Source organism: Entelurus aequoreus, linkage group LG04 (assembly GCF_033978785.1).
Source record: "Entelurus aequoreus isolate RoL-2023_Sb linkage group LG04, RoL_Eaeq_v1.1, whole genome shotgun sequence".
In the NCBI taxonomy this organism is placed as follows: domain Eukaryota; kingdom Metazoa; phylum Chordata; class Actinopteri; order Syngnathiformes; family Syngnathidae; genus Entelurus; species Entelurus aequoreus.
The window spans coordinates 53,194,720-53,210,389 of NC_084734.1; the positions used below are offsets into that span (position 1 = coordinate 53,194,720).

General features: G+C 38.4%; 1 protein-coding gene across 2 annotated transcripts in view; it reads left to right on the top strand.

Annotated features, from left to right (window-relative positions):
• Positions 1 to 15,670, top strand: part of pigg (phosphatidylinositol glycan anchor biosynthesis class G (EMM blood group)) — a 141,598-nt gene that overhangs the window by 12,686 nt on the left and 113,242 nt on the right. For both annotated transcript variants that reach the window (XM_062045297.1, XM_062045298.1), the window contains exons 3-4: positions 10,682 to 10,891; positions 13,425 to 13,613. In XM_062045297.1, the coding sequence (XP_061901281.1) occupies positions 10,682 to 10,891; positions 13,425 to 13,613 (399 nt within the window). The remainder of the gene's footprint in view (positions 1 to 10,681; positions 10,892 to 13,424; positions 13,614 to 15,670) is intronic.

Consider the following 15,670-nt stretch of genomic DNA (forward strand, 5'->3'; position numbering starts at 1 on the left):
CTGCTGAAACCCAACACTCATTAAATTATAACTTGTTTAATCAGCAACATGGTGATGATATATGACAGGTGCAGTGAAGCGTACTAAACCCTCTCATCAGTCATCTCCATTCTTTGTCTCAGTGGTCGGGGACAGGTCTGCTAGTTTACACAGACGGGGTGCACTGACAACCTCGCTAGTTGCAACCCACCAGTGAGAAGCACCGCAAGGTAACAAGAATTAAAAAGAAAAAAAGATGGTTTGCAAAGCCAAATGTCTGGTGTGGGTATATTTCAGTTTCAACCAGAATGAGGAAGATGAGCTTGTTTAACACAAACAAACGAGCCATTAAGCACAATAAATACAACCAAATAGACTACCCGACCCAGTTTTTCTACTAGAGAAAAAACTGCATTTCAAGATGTTCATTATTTATTGAAGTGCAGTTTTCGCTAACTGAGATTAACAGTTCATTTTATTTTTTTATTTTTTTTAACCTTTTTAGGATCGTTAAAAGTTCTTGACCTTCCATTTGCAATGGAAAAATAATATTACAGTAATGATTAATAAAAGTGTATTGCTTTTGAAGGGATTACTTGCATTATTATTATTTGTACTACAACTATTATTATATACAATTCCATTAGTGCTTAATTTGGTCTCAAAAAAATGCTGACAATGATATTGTTTAGTGGCAATAAATGTCGGACAATTTGGAACTACTTAAAATAGAATGGGGATGTAACGAAAATAAAACTTCATCTCACAGTTATTTTGACCAAAATTCTAGCAGTGATGTTTTTTATCACGGTATTGTTGAAGATACATCTACCACTAAGAGAGCACAGCCTGTAGGTTCAATGTGCGTAATTAACTAGCATAGTTGCTCAACCAGCAATGATTTTATAGAAGTTTAGATTGGGGTTTAACGTTTGTATTATGGAAACAGATTAATGTATACTGTATGTGTATTTTTTCTCCAGAAAATGAGACTTATTATGGTGAGTTTTCAAATTGCAATCATTAATCACAGTTTTGTGATAAATAAAATTAAGAACCGTAACACTAAACTGCGGTTTATCATCATAGCAGTAATTGCACCACACTTATATAGGGGAATTTGATCAATGTAAACAAACTGTCAGAAATGTGATCCAGGTTTATTCCGGTAAACTGTTTATCGTTCAATTCCTTGTTGTTGGCAATGTTTGCATTTAACAGCCATGACAGACACCACCTACCGATGTTGTAGTACATTTGTGTCCACTTTTGTGCTTAGAATCATGATTTACCGCTTTGCCATGAGTGATTAAAAAGTGACATCACGACCTCAGTGGCGTTTGGCAGTGTCTCTGTGTAATTTGGTGAGGTTCAGAAAAGGCTTGTTAATGGGGTCACTGAGGATCTGGAGGAGGGATGAGCCAAGAGGGCAGACAGATGTTCTGCCGTAATCTGTGCATGACAGAATTTGTTGACATCTAAACGAGGCAACGCTCATTTAATTAAATATCACTTCTCAAAAAATAGCTACACATTTTAAAATAATTTTAAAACATGCAGACACAAGAATTGTTGTCCATTTCGTGCAGGGGTGTCCGACGTTTAGCCAAGAGGGCATTTTCAGCCTCCTTTTGTTTTGGTCCTTGGCATTTTCAAAGAATCTAATTAATTCATTTTTATTGAGGTATTATTAAATATCTCACGATTAACTTCGTCAGCTAAAACACAAAGCTAAAATGTAGATGCTATTTTCAGATTATATTGGATTTCTTTTAGCATCTTAATGCACAAAATATATCAAAGTAAACCACCCACCCACCCCTCGCATTCAGGGCCATAAAGGGGAACTGCACTTTTTTGGGAAGTAAACTTCCCAAAAAAGTGCAGTTCCCATTCACAATCATTATGAAAGACGTGATGACAGATGGACATTTTTTTATGCATTCTAACTTGTAAATAAAAGTGATTTTTATTTTTTTTTAAAAAGGAAAAAAAAGCGAATGTCGTGATGTGATTTTGAAATTAATGCGCTGCGTATGCTTAAAATTAGGGATGTCCGATAATGGCTTTTTGCAGATATCCGATATTCCGATATTGTCCATTTCTTTAATTACCGATACCGATATCAACCGATACCGATATATACAGTTGTGGAATTAACACATTATTATGCCTAATTTGGACAACCAGGTATGGTGAAGATAAGGTCCTTTTTTTTAAAAATAATAAAATAAAATAAAATAAATAAATTAAAAACATTTTCTTGAATAAAAAAAAGTAAAACAATATAAAAACAGTTACATAGAAACTAGTAATTAATGAAAATGAGTAAAATTAACTGTTAAAGGTTAGTACTATTAGTGGACCAGCAGCACGCACAATCATGTGTGCTTACGGACTGTATCCCTTGCAGACTGTATTGATATATATTGATATATAATGTAGGAACCAGAAATATTAATAACAGAAAGAAACAACCCTTTTGTGTGAATGAGGGGAGGGAGGTTTTTTGGGTTGGTGCACTAATTGTAAGTGTATCTTGTGTTTTTTATGTTGATTTAATAAAAAAACAAAAAAACCCCGATACCGATAATAAAAAAAAACGATACCGATAATTTACGCTATTACATTTTAAAGCATTTATCGGCCAATAATACCGGCAGGCCGATATTATTAGACATCTCTACTTAAAATGATCAAAATACGTAAATATTAAATGTTGTTATAAATAGGCTCGTTACTACATTACATATATACTAACATCATATATATATATAAAACCTCAGTAGAGGTGTTTGGATGTTTTTTTAAGCAAACTTTTTAAACTATTGTAAGCAAACTTTTAATTGCATTTATTTAATCTTTAAAATGCAAAAAAATAAAAAATAATTAACATCCGTCGCCATGTCTTTCATAATGATTGCGAACGATAGGCAAAATTCCCAAAAAAATTGCAGTTCCCCTTTAAGGTCAAGCCTTCCAAGTTCTTCCACACCAAACGCATCAAAGCAACAAGCCTACATGGACCTTGCTTTGTGCACTCAGTCACGCTGGTACAAAAGAGAAACTTGACCAGAATGTTCACTAAGATGTGTCACTTTTTTAAAATCGATTAAGAAATAGACTCCCGATGTAGCATTATTGATTGATTGATATGAGAATTAATTACAGCACTGAAATGTGGTGTGTCACCTGCAAGTGGCAGCACACACCCACTGCTAGCACACATTGCCTAGAGAGGAACTGCATTGCAGCCTATTTGACAGATGCCAATAAACTTAAATCGTAGGGCTGGACGATGATGTCAAAAATAATATTGATTGATATTGTAATCATGATTAATTACACGATTAAGCATTAATTTGTAAAAATTTTGTACCACCAAACCTCAACTTTAAATATTGTTAAAAAAAACAAAAAAACTGGATGTAATTTAGTAACAAATCTACCACAGCAAGTAAAATAATGATAGTAGCAATAACAATATATTAAAATAACGATAGCAATATAAAAAACAATACAATTCAGTTGTTTCTGTTTTAATTGCTTTTAATTCCACTTTTTTTACTTATTTTACCCCTATAGAGTGTGTGCTTATTGTGTAAAATAAAATGTAAAAAAATGTTTGTTAATGAAATGCTAAAATCTTCACATTTATTTGTGCAATACATCTTTGGACAATTTCGACCAATATTTGAGGTCAAAGCATAATACTTTTGTAAAGGTATCAGTAAGTGCTTTAAGTACATTATGCTTGTGTAATGTACCTTTTATTTTGTTAGCGCAGTCAGACCATGTGGCGCTCCGTGCTATTATTGTGCCGGGGGAAGTGTGTTGTGCTTCCTTAAAAGCTACCATCCATTTTCTACCGCTTGTTCCTATTGGGGTCGCGGGGGGAGATGGAGCCTATCCCAGCTGCACTCGGGCGGAAGGCGGGTACATATATATTATATTTCATTATTATCTTCCCAGGTTGTGCGAGTTTGAGGCATTTGATTTAAAGCAGGCCTGCCAAACTCTGTTTCATTGAGGGCCACATCAGTTATTGCTACCCTCAGAGGGCGGCGTTTAATCCACTTTATTTATATAGCACATTTAAACAACAAAATGTTTCCAAAGTGCTGCACAACAATATTAAAAACAATATTCAAATATTATCCTTAGCTCCACCAATGACTGAATAAAAACAAAAAATAAATACATATAAAACCAATATAAAAAACAATATAAAATAAATATAATTAAAAACGATTTTAAAGGGTAAAACCAATTAAAACAGTAAATAGAAATCAAAATTTTAAAAACACAGAGGACAACATAGGACCACACAACTCACGTAGTGTTAAAAGCCAGAGAATAAAAGTGGGTCTTAAGACGAGACTTAAAACACTCCACTGTGGGAGCAGTTCGAACATGGAGGGGCAGAGTGTTCCAGAGCTTAGGCCCTGTCTCCCCTGGTTTTAAGTCTGGTCTTGGGCACCACAAGCTGGAGCTGGCTCTCGGATCTCAGAGCGCGAGCAGGATTGTAAATTTGGATGAGGTCCGAGATATACTGAGGAGCCAGTCCATGTAAAGCTTTAGAAACAAACAGCAAGGTTTTAAAATCAATTCTAAGATGAACAGGGAGCCAGTGCAAACTCTCAAGAATTAGGGTTATATGCTGGCGTTTCCTGGCCCCTGTTAAAAGTCGTGCTGCGGTGTTCTGGACTAACTGCAACCGGGAGAGAGCTTTTTGGCTAATGCCAGCATAAAGTGCATTGCAGTAGTCCAGGCGACTTGAAATAAAAGCATGCACGACTTGTTCAAAAAGGTTAAAAGATAAAAACGGTTTTACCTTTGCTAAAAGACGAAGATGATAAAAACACGATTTTAAAACGTCATTGACTTGTTTGTCAAGTTTAAAATCGCTGTCTATAGTGACGCCAAGGCTGGTGACTTTGGGACGCACATAATTTAGCAATGGTCCCAAGTCAGTGAGGGCCGGACCAAAAACTAAAATTTAAATTTTTCCCTCATTCATTATTAAAAAATTCTGTGCTAACTAAGCCTTGACGTCGCATTGACAGTTGAGAAGGGGTGTCAGGGGGCCGTGGCCTTTTGAAATCAGAAAATATATACAGTATGAATATAAATGTATAATCGACTCATGATATATTATTACAAAATTGCCTGTGGATTTCATTATTTTTTTACAAACAATTTGATGGATGACTTGCTTTTAAATCGTAAGTCTAGCAGATATTTAATCTTTTTTTTTTGTCAAAATGGAAAGAATGAATACATTTTCTTAGAAACATATAGTACATTATTGACACACATTATTTGCAGGACCTTTGCGGGCAATATAAAATGATATGGCATGCCAGATCTGGCCCTAAGGCCTTGAGTTTGACACCTGTGATTGAGAAGAAGTAAACGTAATGATGTTTTCTTAGGAGAACCAGTGAAAGGATCATTAGCGTAGACAGAGGAGAGCAGTGAGGTAGGGTTCCTGATGAAAGTGATAAAGGTTGGAAATCTGCTCTATAGGCATGCATGTGAGTGTGAATGCTTGTCCCGCCTGTACCCTGCCTCTCACTCTAAGTCAGCTGGAGTAGGCTTCAGCTCACCTGTGCCCCTAATGAGGACAAGCTATATAGAAAATGGATAGATGCTATGAACTGATTATTGTTGTGTGAGCTGCATGAGTTTAATAGTAAACTTAAGTGTCTTAACTAATGAGGGAAATTGCAAATAAATGCTAGTCCAAACATTTTCAAACAGTATTAGCGATATTTCTTCGGCATGACGACAGTGTGGTCTTGTCTTCTTGTCGGTGGTTAACTAACATAAAACATTGTTCTATGTTTTGGCACCTGTTTGGGTCACGGTGCCAGCATAAGCGTGTGTGCTCCACTGATATTGTACTTGACATTCAATGGCACACGGCGAGCAGAGACGCACTTTGGGACAGCTAATTACCATGTTGATGAGCTACCAGTAGAGTCCATTCAGCCAGCGTCACAATATACTGGATTTGGCAATTGCATAGAGGGATTTTAAAATGTTCATTTTTACGGGCTTTTCCCCCACACTAAGGGGCTGTTTGCAACATGAACACAGATGCCTAGAGGGCACCAACTTTCCAATGTATTTTACACAGTATATCCCGCCCTCTCACAGCTTCTCGTACGTAATGATGTAATTACGTACGCGCGTAACACATGCACAAGCATTAGCTTTAGATATTGTTAGTTAATAATAGGAATTTTGGATAGCTAACCTAAGCAGTCATTGAATGTATCATCAGCGGTCACTCAAAGTGAGTATAACGATCCTGGAGGATCGTTATATGGAGGATGCCTGTGCGTGACTTTGTTTAACGTGGGGAGACTCGTGCACAGTCACCACACGATCCTTGACAGATCCGGGTCAGGGTCCAGTGGCATGGAGTCCAAGATGACTGGGGACCCTTTTCTGCTGCAGCCTTCATCCGCCATCCCAGCCGTTGTGACGCTCCATAGGGTTAGCAATCATCCTCCGCCTGTTCCACCGTTGAGGTCTTGGGTTGTTATTTCCCCATAACTGGGCTCACATGGATGTGGGTGGGCCTTCTTCCGCCATCGCAGCCGTTGTGGTAGTTCTTGCATCTATCGTCTTCTGCCTGCTCCGCCGTTGAGGTCTTCCACCGTATCCCTGGCTAAGGGCCAGTCAGGTACTAGGCCTTTGCCAAGGGCCACCTGGGGTGACAGTAGTAAAGGGGTTAACCTCCTAGTGCCCCAAGACCCCATAGAGGAGCCTCCACTGCCGGATGCACTTTAACTTTAAAAATGGGACCCATTACCTCCCTGCTTGGCACTCAGCATCAAGGGTTGGAATTGGGGGTTAAATCACCAAAATGATTCCTGAGCGTGGCCACCGCTGCTGCTCACTGCTCACCTCACCTCCCAGGGGATGAGGGTGATAGGTCAAATGCAGAGGATAATCTCATCACACCTAGTGTGTGTGTGACAATCATTGGTACTTTAACTTTAACTTTTTTCACTTTGTAATTGTGAAAAATATAGACAATTGTCAAACAAATATGTTATGTTAAACCACTAATGGTAACATAAGCTAGCAGGTGGTGTTCTTGTTAATTTTTTTGCTTTAAAAAATATCACTGTGAGGAAGTTGCAACTTTAATGAGCTGACGACCTCTTAAAAAGCTACTCCTGCATTTTCTATATGTTTACTCCAAATTTCACAAATATTTGAATTGGTTTAAGCCATATAGTCTGATAGCTTTGGACTTGTGAGACAGTCTGTACTTTTAAGGGCAGGTTTATTTCAACACAGAGATGGAATATCTAAAATAAAATCTATATGTAAAAAAGATACACATGTGTTTGCATTTATTTAGTTAAATACATATTTGATCCCATAACCATGAAACATTCTGACTCCCATAGAGAGTCCTCTCGCTTTAAGAAAGTACGCTTAATCTCAATTTGTTACATGTATAAAATATACATGGCCACAGAATACATCATTTAAACAAAGAACTTTCTAAGGGATTTTAGGAAACATTTGAGATTTTAGAACTGCACATGGCAGTAATTGGCTACAAGACCATTGGCAAGAAGCAGAGTAAGAAGGAAACAGCTGTTGCTACAATTATTAGAAAAAGGAAGAAACACCAAAGATTGTCAATCACCCTTGGTCTCGAGCTCAACGCAATATTTCATCTGATGGGGTGTCAATCATTATAATGACGAGCTTATCCATCTATCCATCCGTTTTCAACCAATTGTCCCTTTAGGGGACGCGAGGGCGCTGGAGCCTATCCCAGCTGCACTCGGGCGGCCTGAACAAGTCGTCACCTCATCGCAGGGCCAACACAGATAGACAACACTCACATTCACACAGTAGGGCCAATTTAGTGTTGCAAATCAACCTATCCCCAGATGAAAGTCTTTGGAGGTGGGAGGAAGCCGGAGTACCCGGAGGGAACCCACGCAGTCACAGGGAGATCAGAAAGAGCCCGTGCTAGGAATCGAGCCCAGGATCTTGTTGAAAGTGAAGAAAAGCATAGGTAACCGATTGATGGATTCAAATCCTGCAGCATCTATAAAGTCCCCCCGCTCAAGAAGACACATGTCCAAGCCTGTCTGAAATTTGCTAATGAACACCTGAATGATTCAGAGATTAAATGGGAAAAGGTCATGTGGTCAGATGAGATCCAAATGAAGCTCTTTGGAATCAGTTTGACTCATGGTGTTTTGAGGAAGAGGAATTCAGACAATCACCCCCAAGAACACTATCCCCGTTGTCAAGCATGGAGGCGCAGAAGTATCGTCAAGCATAAGTAAGCATTATGGTTTAAGGGTGTTTCTCTTCTAATGGGATCAGTCAACTTCCCTTCACCATGTCTCTAGAAGAAGCACGATGAGGTCATGGAGACCTAGGGCATCATGTAAGAGAGTTGCATGGCTTTCCTACGTACAATCAAATATCGAAAATGGTGTACGCTAGTAAAAATTAAAGTGCGCACAATCAAATCCAAGCACATTTCTTTGTTACATCGCAATCTACTTGGAATCATCTGCAAAAGTGGGCTTGGCACGCCCAGATCACGCCCCCTTATACATATGCAAATCATATTGAAAATAGCCACGTGTTTGAGCTTTGCATGTTCTGACTAACTAACTGACAAGAACTAAACCAAGGCGGAAAAAAAATTAAAAATTGATTTTGTCCTGTCATGAAGAAGGTGAAGAAGAAAATAAATGTGCTTGCCCAAAACTGACTCATAGAAAATAATGCTGCACTACGTTTAAAAAGATAGTCGCTCCAATGAATTGTAAAACTTTAGAAGTAGTGGATGACTGATTAACCCAATGTAAAATAATTGTTGTAACTTAACACAAAATGTGTTCATACATTAGCATGCGGCACAAAATGGCAGCAGGTGCGACACAAAATCAATGAATGAATGAGGCATTTTTACACGGAAACATGGTTCACACACGGAGGCATATTTGGCTCGATCTAAAAGTTCGTAAATCATAAACCTCGCAAATAGAGGGGTTTATAAATCGAGGTTGCAGTCTATAAGCGCTCTGATGCAAGCAATCCTCAACGTCTTCCAATAAGCACGTAACGTTGGTCAATTCTTAGATTTTAGTGTAAGTATTTACCAAAGGTAAACATGGTAGGCTATAGGCTACTTGAACTTGGCAGCTAGATAAATGGTAAATGGGTTGTACTTGTATAGCGCTTCTCTACCTTTCTAAGTAACTCAAAGCGCTTTGACACTATTTCCACATCCACCCATTCACACACACACATTCACACACTGATGGTGGGAGCTGCCATGCTAACCAGGACCCATCAGGAACAAGGGTAAAGTGTCTTGCTCAAAGACACAACGGACGTGACTAGGATGGCAGAAGGTGGGGATTGAACCAGTAACCCTCAGATTGCTGGCACGGCCACTCTCCCATAGGGGACGGCGTGGCGGAACTACACTTAGCTGTAGTTGCTTAGCTGATAACAGTTAAGCACACAAGCTAGACATACATAGTGTCTTGAATTGAACAATATTGCAATCTAAAACACTGCGTTTGTTGATATAAACAAGTATCAAATAATTATAGTTGCAGATTCCTTACACATACAGGTCTCCAATGCAAGGACGAATTAGAAAGTATTGAGTAACAAACGTGTCCGCATCATTCAACTTGCTGCGTCATTAATGAACTATTCTGGCCATTAGGTGTTGCCAAAAAAGAAAATACCACTCCACTTCACTTAAAGACAACATAAATGAATTCCAGATGGTTAATGATGAATAAGTTAGTGTTTTTAATTTCCACCAATGTTCTCTGATTAATTTTACTTGATCAAACCGTTTCTAACATTCCTCACTACAAAATAATAAAAGTATGTTTGATGCATGCTAATTTATGGTCAACATTTTTTCTCAACAAAATAGTTGTTAATATTTAACGGCTTGTAGAGGACACGCAAATAGTTAAGTTGTGGTAAAGGTAAAAGAGAAAGGAATGTTCCCAACCTCAGCCCGCAGAGAGAAACATGACGACTATAACACATACAGTACAATACAAGGCCATATACAAGCAACAACAGAGCCACAACCCTCGGTGTTGTGACAGGTCTGTAACACAACAGTTCCCATGATATACAGCAGTATGCTGGGGAACAAAAACGTAACAGCTGAGACATCTGAGAATGTAAAGGTTTTTTAAGAAGTCCTCTCTGGGGAAAAACCCATCAGTGGGACATGCTGACAACCAAAAAATGGTCACTTTTTTATCACAGCTTGGATTTTCAATACCTCTGAGTAGCTCATACTGTGCTAAAGGCCACTCGAGGGGTTTAAATAGCATTCGCAATCTCATGTTTTTCTTAGCATGCAGGCTTTGTATTGCTCCCAGGACAATGAATTGGCTCTTGTGTTTCACATGATTTTGTTTGTGGCAACAAGAGTGTGTTTGTATGATGGGAATTTGTTTTGTTTTCATGATGCAAAATAAAGGAAACAGGTCAAACAGTTTTGTTTTTTTATCAGTCTCTTTGCCCACTACTGATATGAATAAAACATAATCTATTTGTCCTACCCATTAGTCCCAATTACCTGTAATTACTGTGCTGTACATGATGAAACACTATGGTAACGTCATCAATAAACATTCTATTTGTGTCAAACATCCCTCCTCAGGCTCTGACCACTGGCAGTATTCCAGGCTTCATTGATGTGGTGATGAATTTAAATTCTCCGGCTTTGTTAGAAGACAATATTATCTGGCAAGCCAAAACAGCTGGGAAAAAAATGATCTTTTATGGCGATGACACATGGGTACGCCTCTTTCCCAAACACTTCATGGAGTATGACGGCACAACCTCCTTCTTTGTGTCCGACTACACTGAGGTAAGTTTCTCAATCGCTGAACTGATTGTACTATAGTGTTACACGCTTATGTTGACTCAACAAGTCCACATTGTTCTTTATTCCTAAAGTTGACAGACCTATACAAGGTCGGCTCATTTGTTGACATAAGTGTAGTTTCTTTAAAAAGCGGTCTACTTATATTGACATGTGTTGCAGTATTGGCAACTTCAATATCGCTAAACAGTGTGAAACCGCAACAGCAACATACCTGTAACTACTGAATTAAAACATGTCCCGATCCGATAATGATATTGTTTATTGGTGCGATATCACCCAAAGTATTGGATTATATCGGCTTGTATTTAAAATATTTGATATAAGCACTCCGATACAAGCAGTCCTGCAACGTGTTTACTTGTGCAAAGCTGGACAGCCAGTTAACATGTAAATGTCCTCCAAAGAGCACAAATGGTGGGTCTTTTCTTGTATTTTAGTCAAGTCGTTTACAAAAGGTAAACATGCTATGCTATAGGTTACATGCACTAGCAGATACACAACAGCTAAGCACACAAGCTAGACATATGCAATAAATGTCCTTATTGGAATAACATTGCAGTTAAAACAGCGCATTTGTCAATATAAACAAGTGTCAAATAATTATAGTTGCGTATTACTTACAGATACAAAGTCTCCAATGCAGGAGTATAGTAAAAGTACTGAGTAACCAACTTGTCCGCATCATTCAACTTACGGTGTGTCATGAGCTCAACTGAATAATTTATTGTGGCCAGTCTTGAAAAAACAATTACTAATCAACTTCAACTTGAATATAGTAGAAGTCTATTCTTTGTGTTTTTCATACCTACCATTTTCTTTGTGTGCCTAATTTCGCTTGATCAAGCCCTTTCTAACATTCCACACTACAAAATAATAACATTATAAATGATTTGTGCTGATATCGAATCGGGTCAATTTCAGTATCGGCCAATACTCAAGGCTCCAATATTGATATTGTATCTGTAGTGAAAAGTTGTATGGGGACACCCCTAAAACATGCACACAGTGACTTCCTGTTCAGTGCAAAGTAAGTTTCAAAATCATAGCATAGCATAATTAACCTGCTTCTATAGGCAGTATTAACATAACGATATGCACCCATTTATTTATGTGTGTTCGATTGTTTGCCTCTAAAATATAGATTTGTTCACACATTAAGGTTCTAGTGTTGTTGTAGCAACACAACACAATCAATATTTAAAAAATATATGAAAAGAAAAATTCTGTAATAAAAAAATGCACAAATTAAGAAAACAAGGCCAACATACTGCCATAGGCTTAAAAATCCTTATTGGCCGGTCTCTTGTGTCTTTGGCAAAATTCAAAATGAATAAATAATGAATGTACAAGCAACTGCTGTTTTTGGTTTTGATTTCAGTTATGTCGACAACCGCTTCTGTCAACATCAGTAAGCCAGTTTAAGGGGCATCCGTCCACAAGAACAGTTTCTTTTACTCTGAATTAGACTAAAAGAAAGTGCTTCATTAGAATAATGAGTTTTTATATTTAAAAAAATTACATTTTATAAATGTATGTTGTTTTAAACAAAATATCACTTTTTTTTGTGTTCATAGCAGCTTTAAAAATTGGGTAGCCCTGTTTGCAGCTTGAGGGTTCCAGATTCGATTCCAGCTTCCGCCATTTTAGTCACGGCAAGACACTTCACCTACCTTGCTCCCGGTGGCACCAACACTGGTGTATGAGTTTGAAGGACTCCCTTGAAAAATAGATCTTTAATCTCAATGGGTCTTTCCTGGGTAAATTAAGGTAAAAAAAAAAACTAACTCCGCCAGGTTTTATTTCCCAATAGTAAAAAAGTACTAAATCCAGACAGTGATCCAGATCACCGCCAAAATGTAATAACTTGTTTCTTACACTAAACTGAGACCATCCGCAGTGCCTCCCAACGCCGCCCCTGGTTTTTATGCTGAACACGGCGGATCTAGGGGAGCATACCCCGAAAAAATTCCTTTCACGCCGGTGGACCATCATACGCACCCCCACGCTGGAGGGTGCCTGTTGCATTGTCTAGTTTCCAGGTCGTCCAGGTTCCCTTGCCACTGGATCCGGAACTCCTCTCCATACAGCAGCGTGTGCCTACTGTCGCGCTCCAGTCGTCCCACGTTAAAACTATCTCACGCACATAGCGTCTGCTAAATTAAAGTCCTATGGCGACCGGTGAGAGGCGATAGGGGCAGGATTATTGTGATCTGGGAGTCCCTAGTCTCAAACCGACACAGGAGGCAGCAAATATCTGATTTCGACTGGAACAGACGAGTGGTTCGGCAGCTATCTCTGCAACAGAGCAGCGACTGAGGTGTTAGGTTGAGAGCCACAAAATACGGTATGTCCTTAGGGCTGCACATTTTGAGAACCCTGCTCTGTATTATTTATACTTGAAAAGTTAGATTTCATTTCGATTATATCATACGCTACTTCTACATAGTGGATTATCATTGTTATATGTGTAGCAATACTTTTTACTACAGTGTGGCTTTCGTCCTGTACTGTGCAGGTTGACAACAATGTGACTCGTCACTTAGATAGCACCCTTAAGAGAGATGACTGGGACATTCTGATCCTCCACTACCTTGGCCTGGACCATATCGGTCACATCAGTGGACCCCACAGTTCTCTCATTCAGCCCAAACTGCTGGAAATGGACGACATCCTGAAGAAGATCCACGGTGCCCTCATTTCAAAGGTAAATGCGCCAGTTGCTTTCATCTTTTACATGCACTAATTTAGTCGGATTCCCAAAATAAATCTAAATTTAACTTCGGTTAAATGGAAGAAATTTCTTCCATTTGAAATTATGGAAGTCCTTGTTTACATGCTCAGTGTGCCTTTATAAAGCCATCCATCCATCCATCCATTGTCTATCGCTTGTCCCTTTCGAGGGGGCTGCAGCCTATCCCGGGCGGAAGGCAGGGTACAGCCTGGACAAGTTGGCAACTCATCACAGGGCCAACACAGATAGACAACATTCACCCTCACATTCACACACTAGGACCAATATTAGTGTTGCTAATCAGTCTAGTTGGCGCCAATGTTCCTTTTAAATGTTGATGTGGAGAATTACGGTGTTTGTGAATGTACCACCTTGTGAGTGTGATTGGTAGATAATGAGTGTTTTAAAGATTTAACATGGTGTCAAACCATGTCTGCCTTTCTTGTGACTTTACAATATTCTTCACCCTAGAAATGGATTCCACAAGATTCTGCACAAGACATGTTGAAAGTAGTGTTTGCCTCTGTTGTAAATGTAAGGGGATCAGCTTCCGAGTTATATCACGCTACGTAGACTGACACAAGAGCAGAACGCCATCTAAGATGATCAAGCAAAAAAAAAAAATAAGATGATCAATCAATGATAGCGTATACATGCAAGAGAAAACTGGTTTCAAGTAGCATAGTTTAGGTATGTTATTCACTCATAAAGTCGAACGACTACAATTTAATTAAGGTCTAATACATATGTTTTAAAAAGGTGGTTTGAACATTTTAGTGCATTTAAAGGTATTGCTGGATAGTAAAAATCTATCTATAATAAAATCGTATAACGTGTTTGGACTGTGTTGCCTGTGAAAGTTATGTCTATGCTGTAACACACCATGCTTCACACATGATGTACCAGTAATATGCTTATTTTGGCAGTTGTCAACATGCATGTTTTAGACTCTGGAGGGAAACTGGAATACCAGTATTAAACCATGCATGCATGAGAAGAACATGCAAACTCAACACAGACGTCAACGCTGGGATTCAAACAGAGAATGTAAGGCAGATGTCTTAACTACATGTGCCACCATCGTGCAAACAAATTACACAAATTACTTGTATTTAATGATTGGGATAGTTTGGCTAATTACTTTTGACATTGTATACAATTGAAAGTCAAGTCGGTGAATCATTCCTGCAAAATGACAGTGCACGGTTGACATACAGTCAAATTGTCCTTGTACTGAAGCAAATATGAATATTAAGTATTATGAAATTTCAGTACCTTACCACTAGGGGTGTCCTAATACAACGTATTCAATTCTGATACGATAGCAATATGGCACCTTTGACAATTGGCCGATACCGATATCGATCCAATACACTATCAGCATTAATAATACACATTTTTACTAATTTTGTAGTGTTTAAAAAGGCTTGATCAAGTGTTATGTTGTTCACTCTCTTAATTTCAGTTTATACTAGGTGTATTGCCATAGTCAGGAAGTAATCTATTACCACTAAGTTAGATTTGCCACTCTTGTATTTTGTTGAGCCCTATAAGTGTTCAATCAATCAATCAATCAATCAATCAATGTTTATTTATATAGCCCTAAATCACAAGTGTCTCAAAGGGCTGTACAAGCCACAACGACATCCTCGGTACAGAGCCCACATACGGGCAAGGAAAAACTCACCCCAGTGACAGTACAAGTGTTTGTACTGTAAGTATCGCACTTACAGTGGAACCCCCGATTTACAAACTTAATTGGTTCTAGAATAGGGTTGGTAAATAGAAAAGTGTGTATATTGAAGCAAATTTCTCCATAGGAAAGTCCACATTTTAGTTAAAGTTTGTCCAATTTAAACACAATATAAAGCGCTTATACGGTACTGTATATCAAACAAACATAAGAAGGGGGTGATGGATCAACTTTTTGTTATTCCCAAAGCCAAAGAAACTATGTAGCTGCTACACACCCACTTTACCATGAATTGATTTACGTGGACCCCGACTTAAACAAGTTGAAAAACGTATTC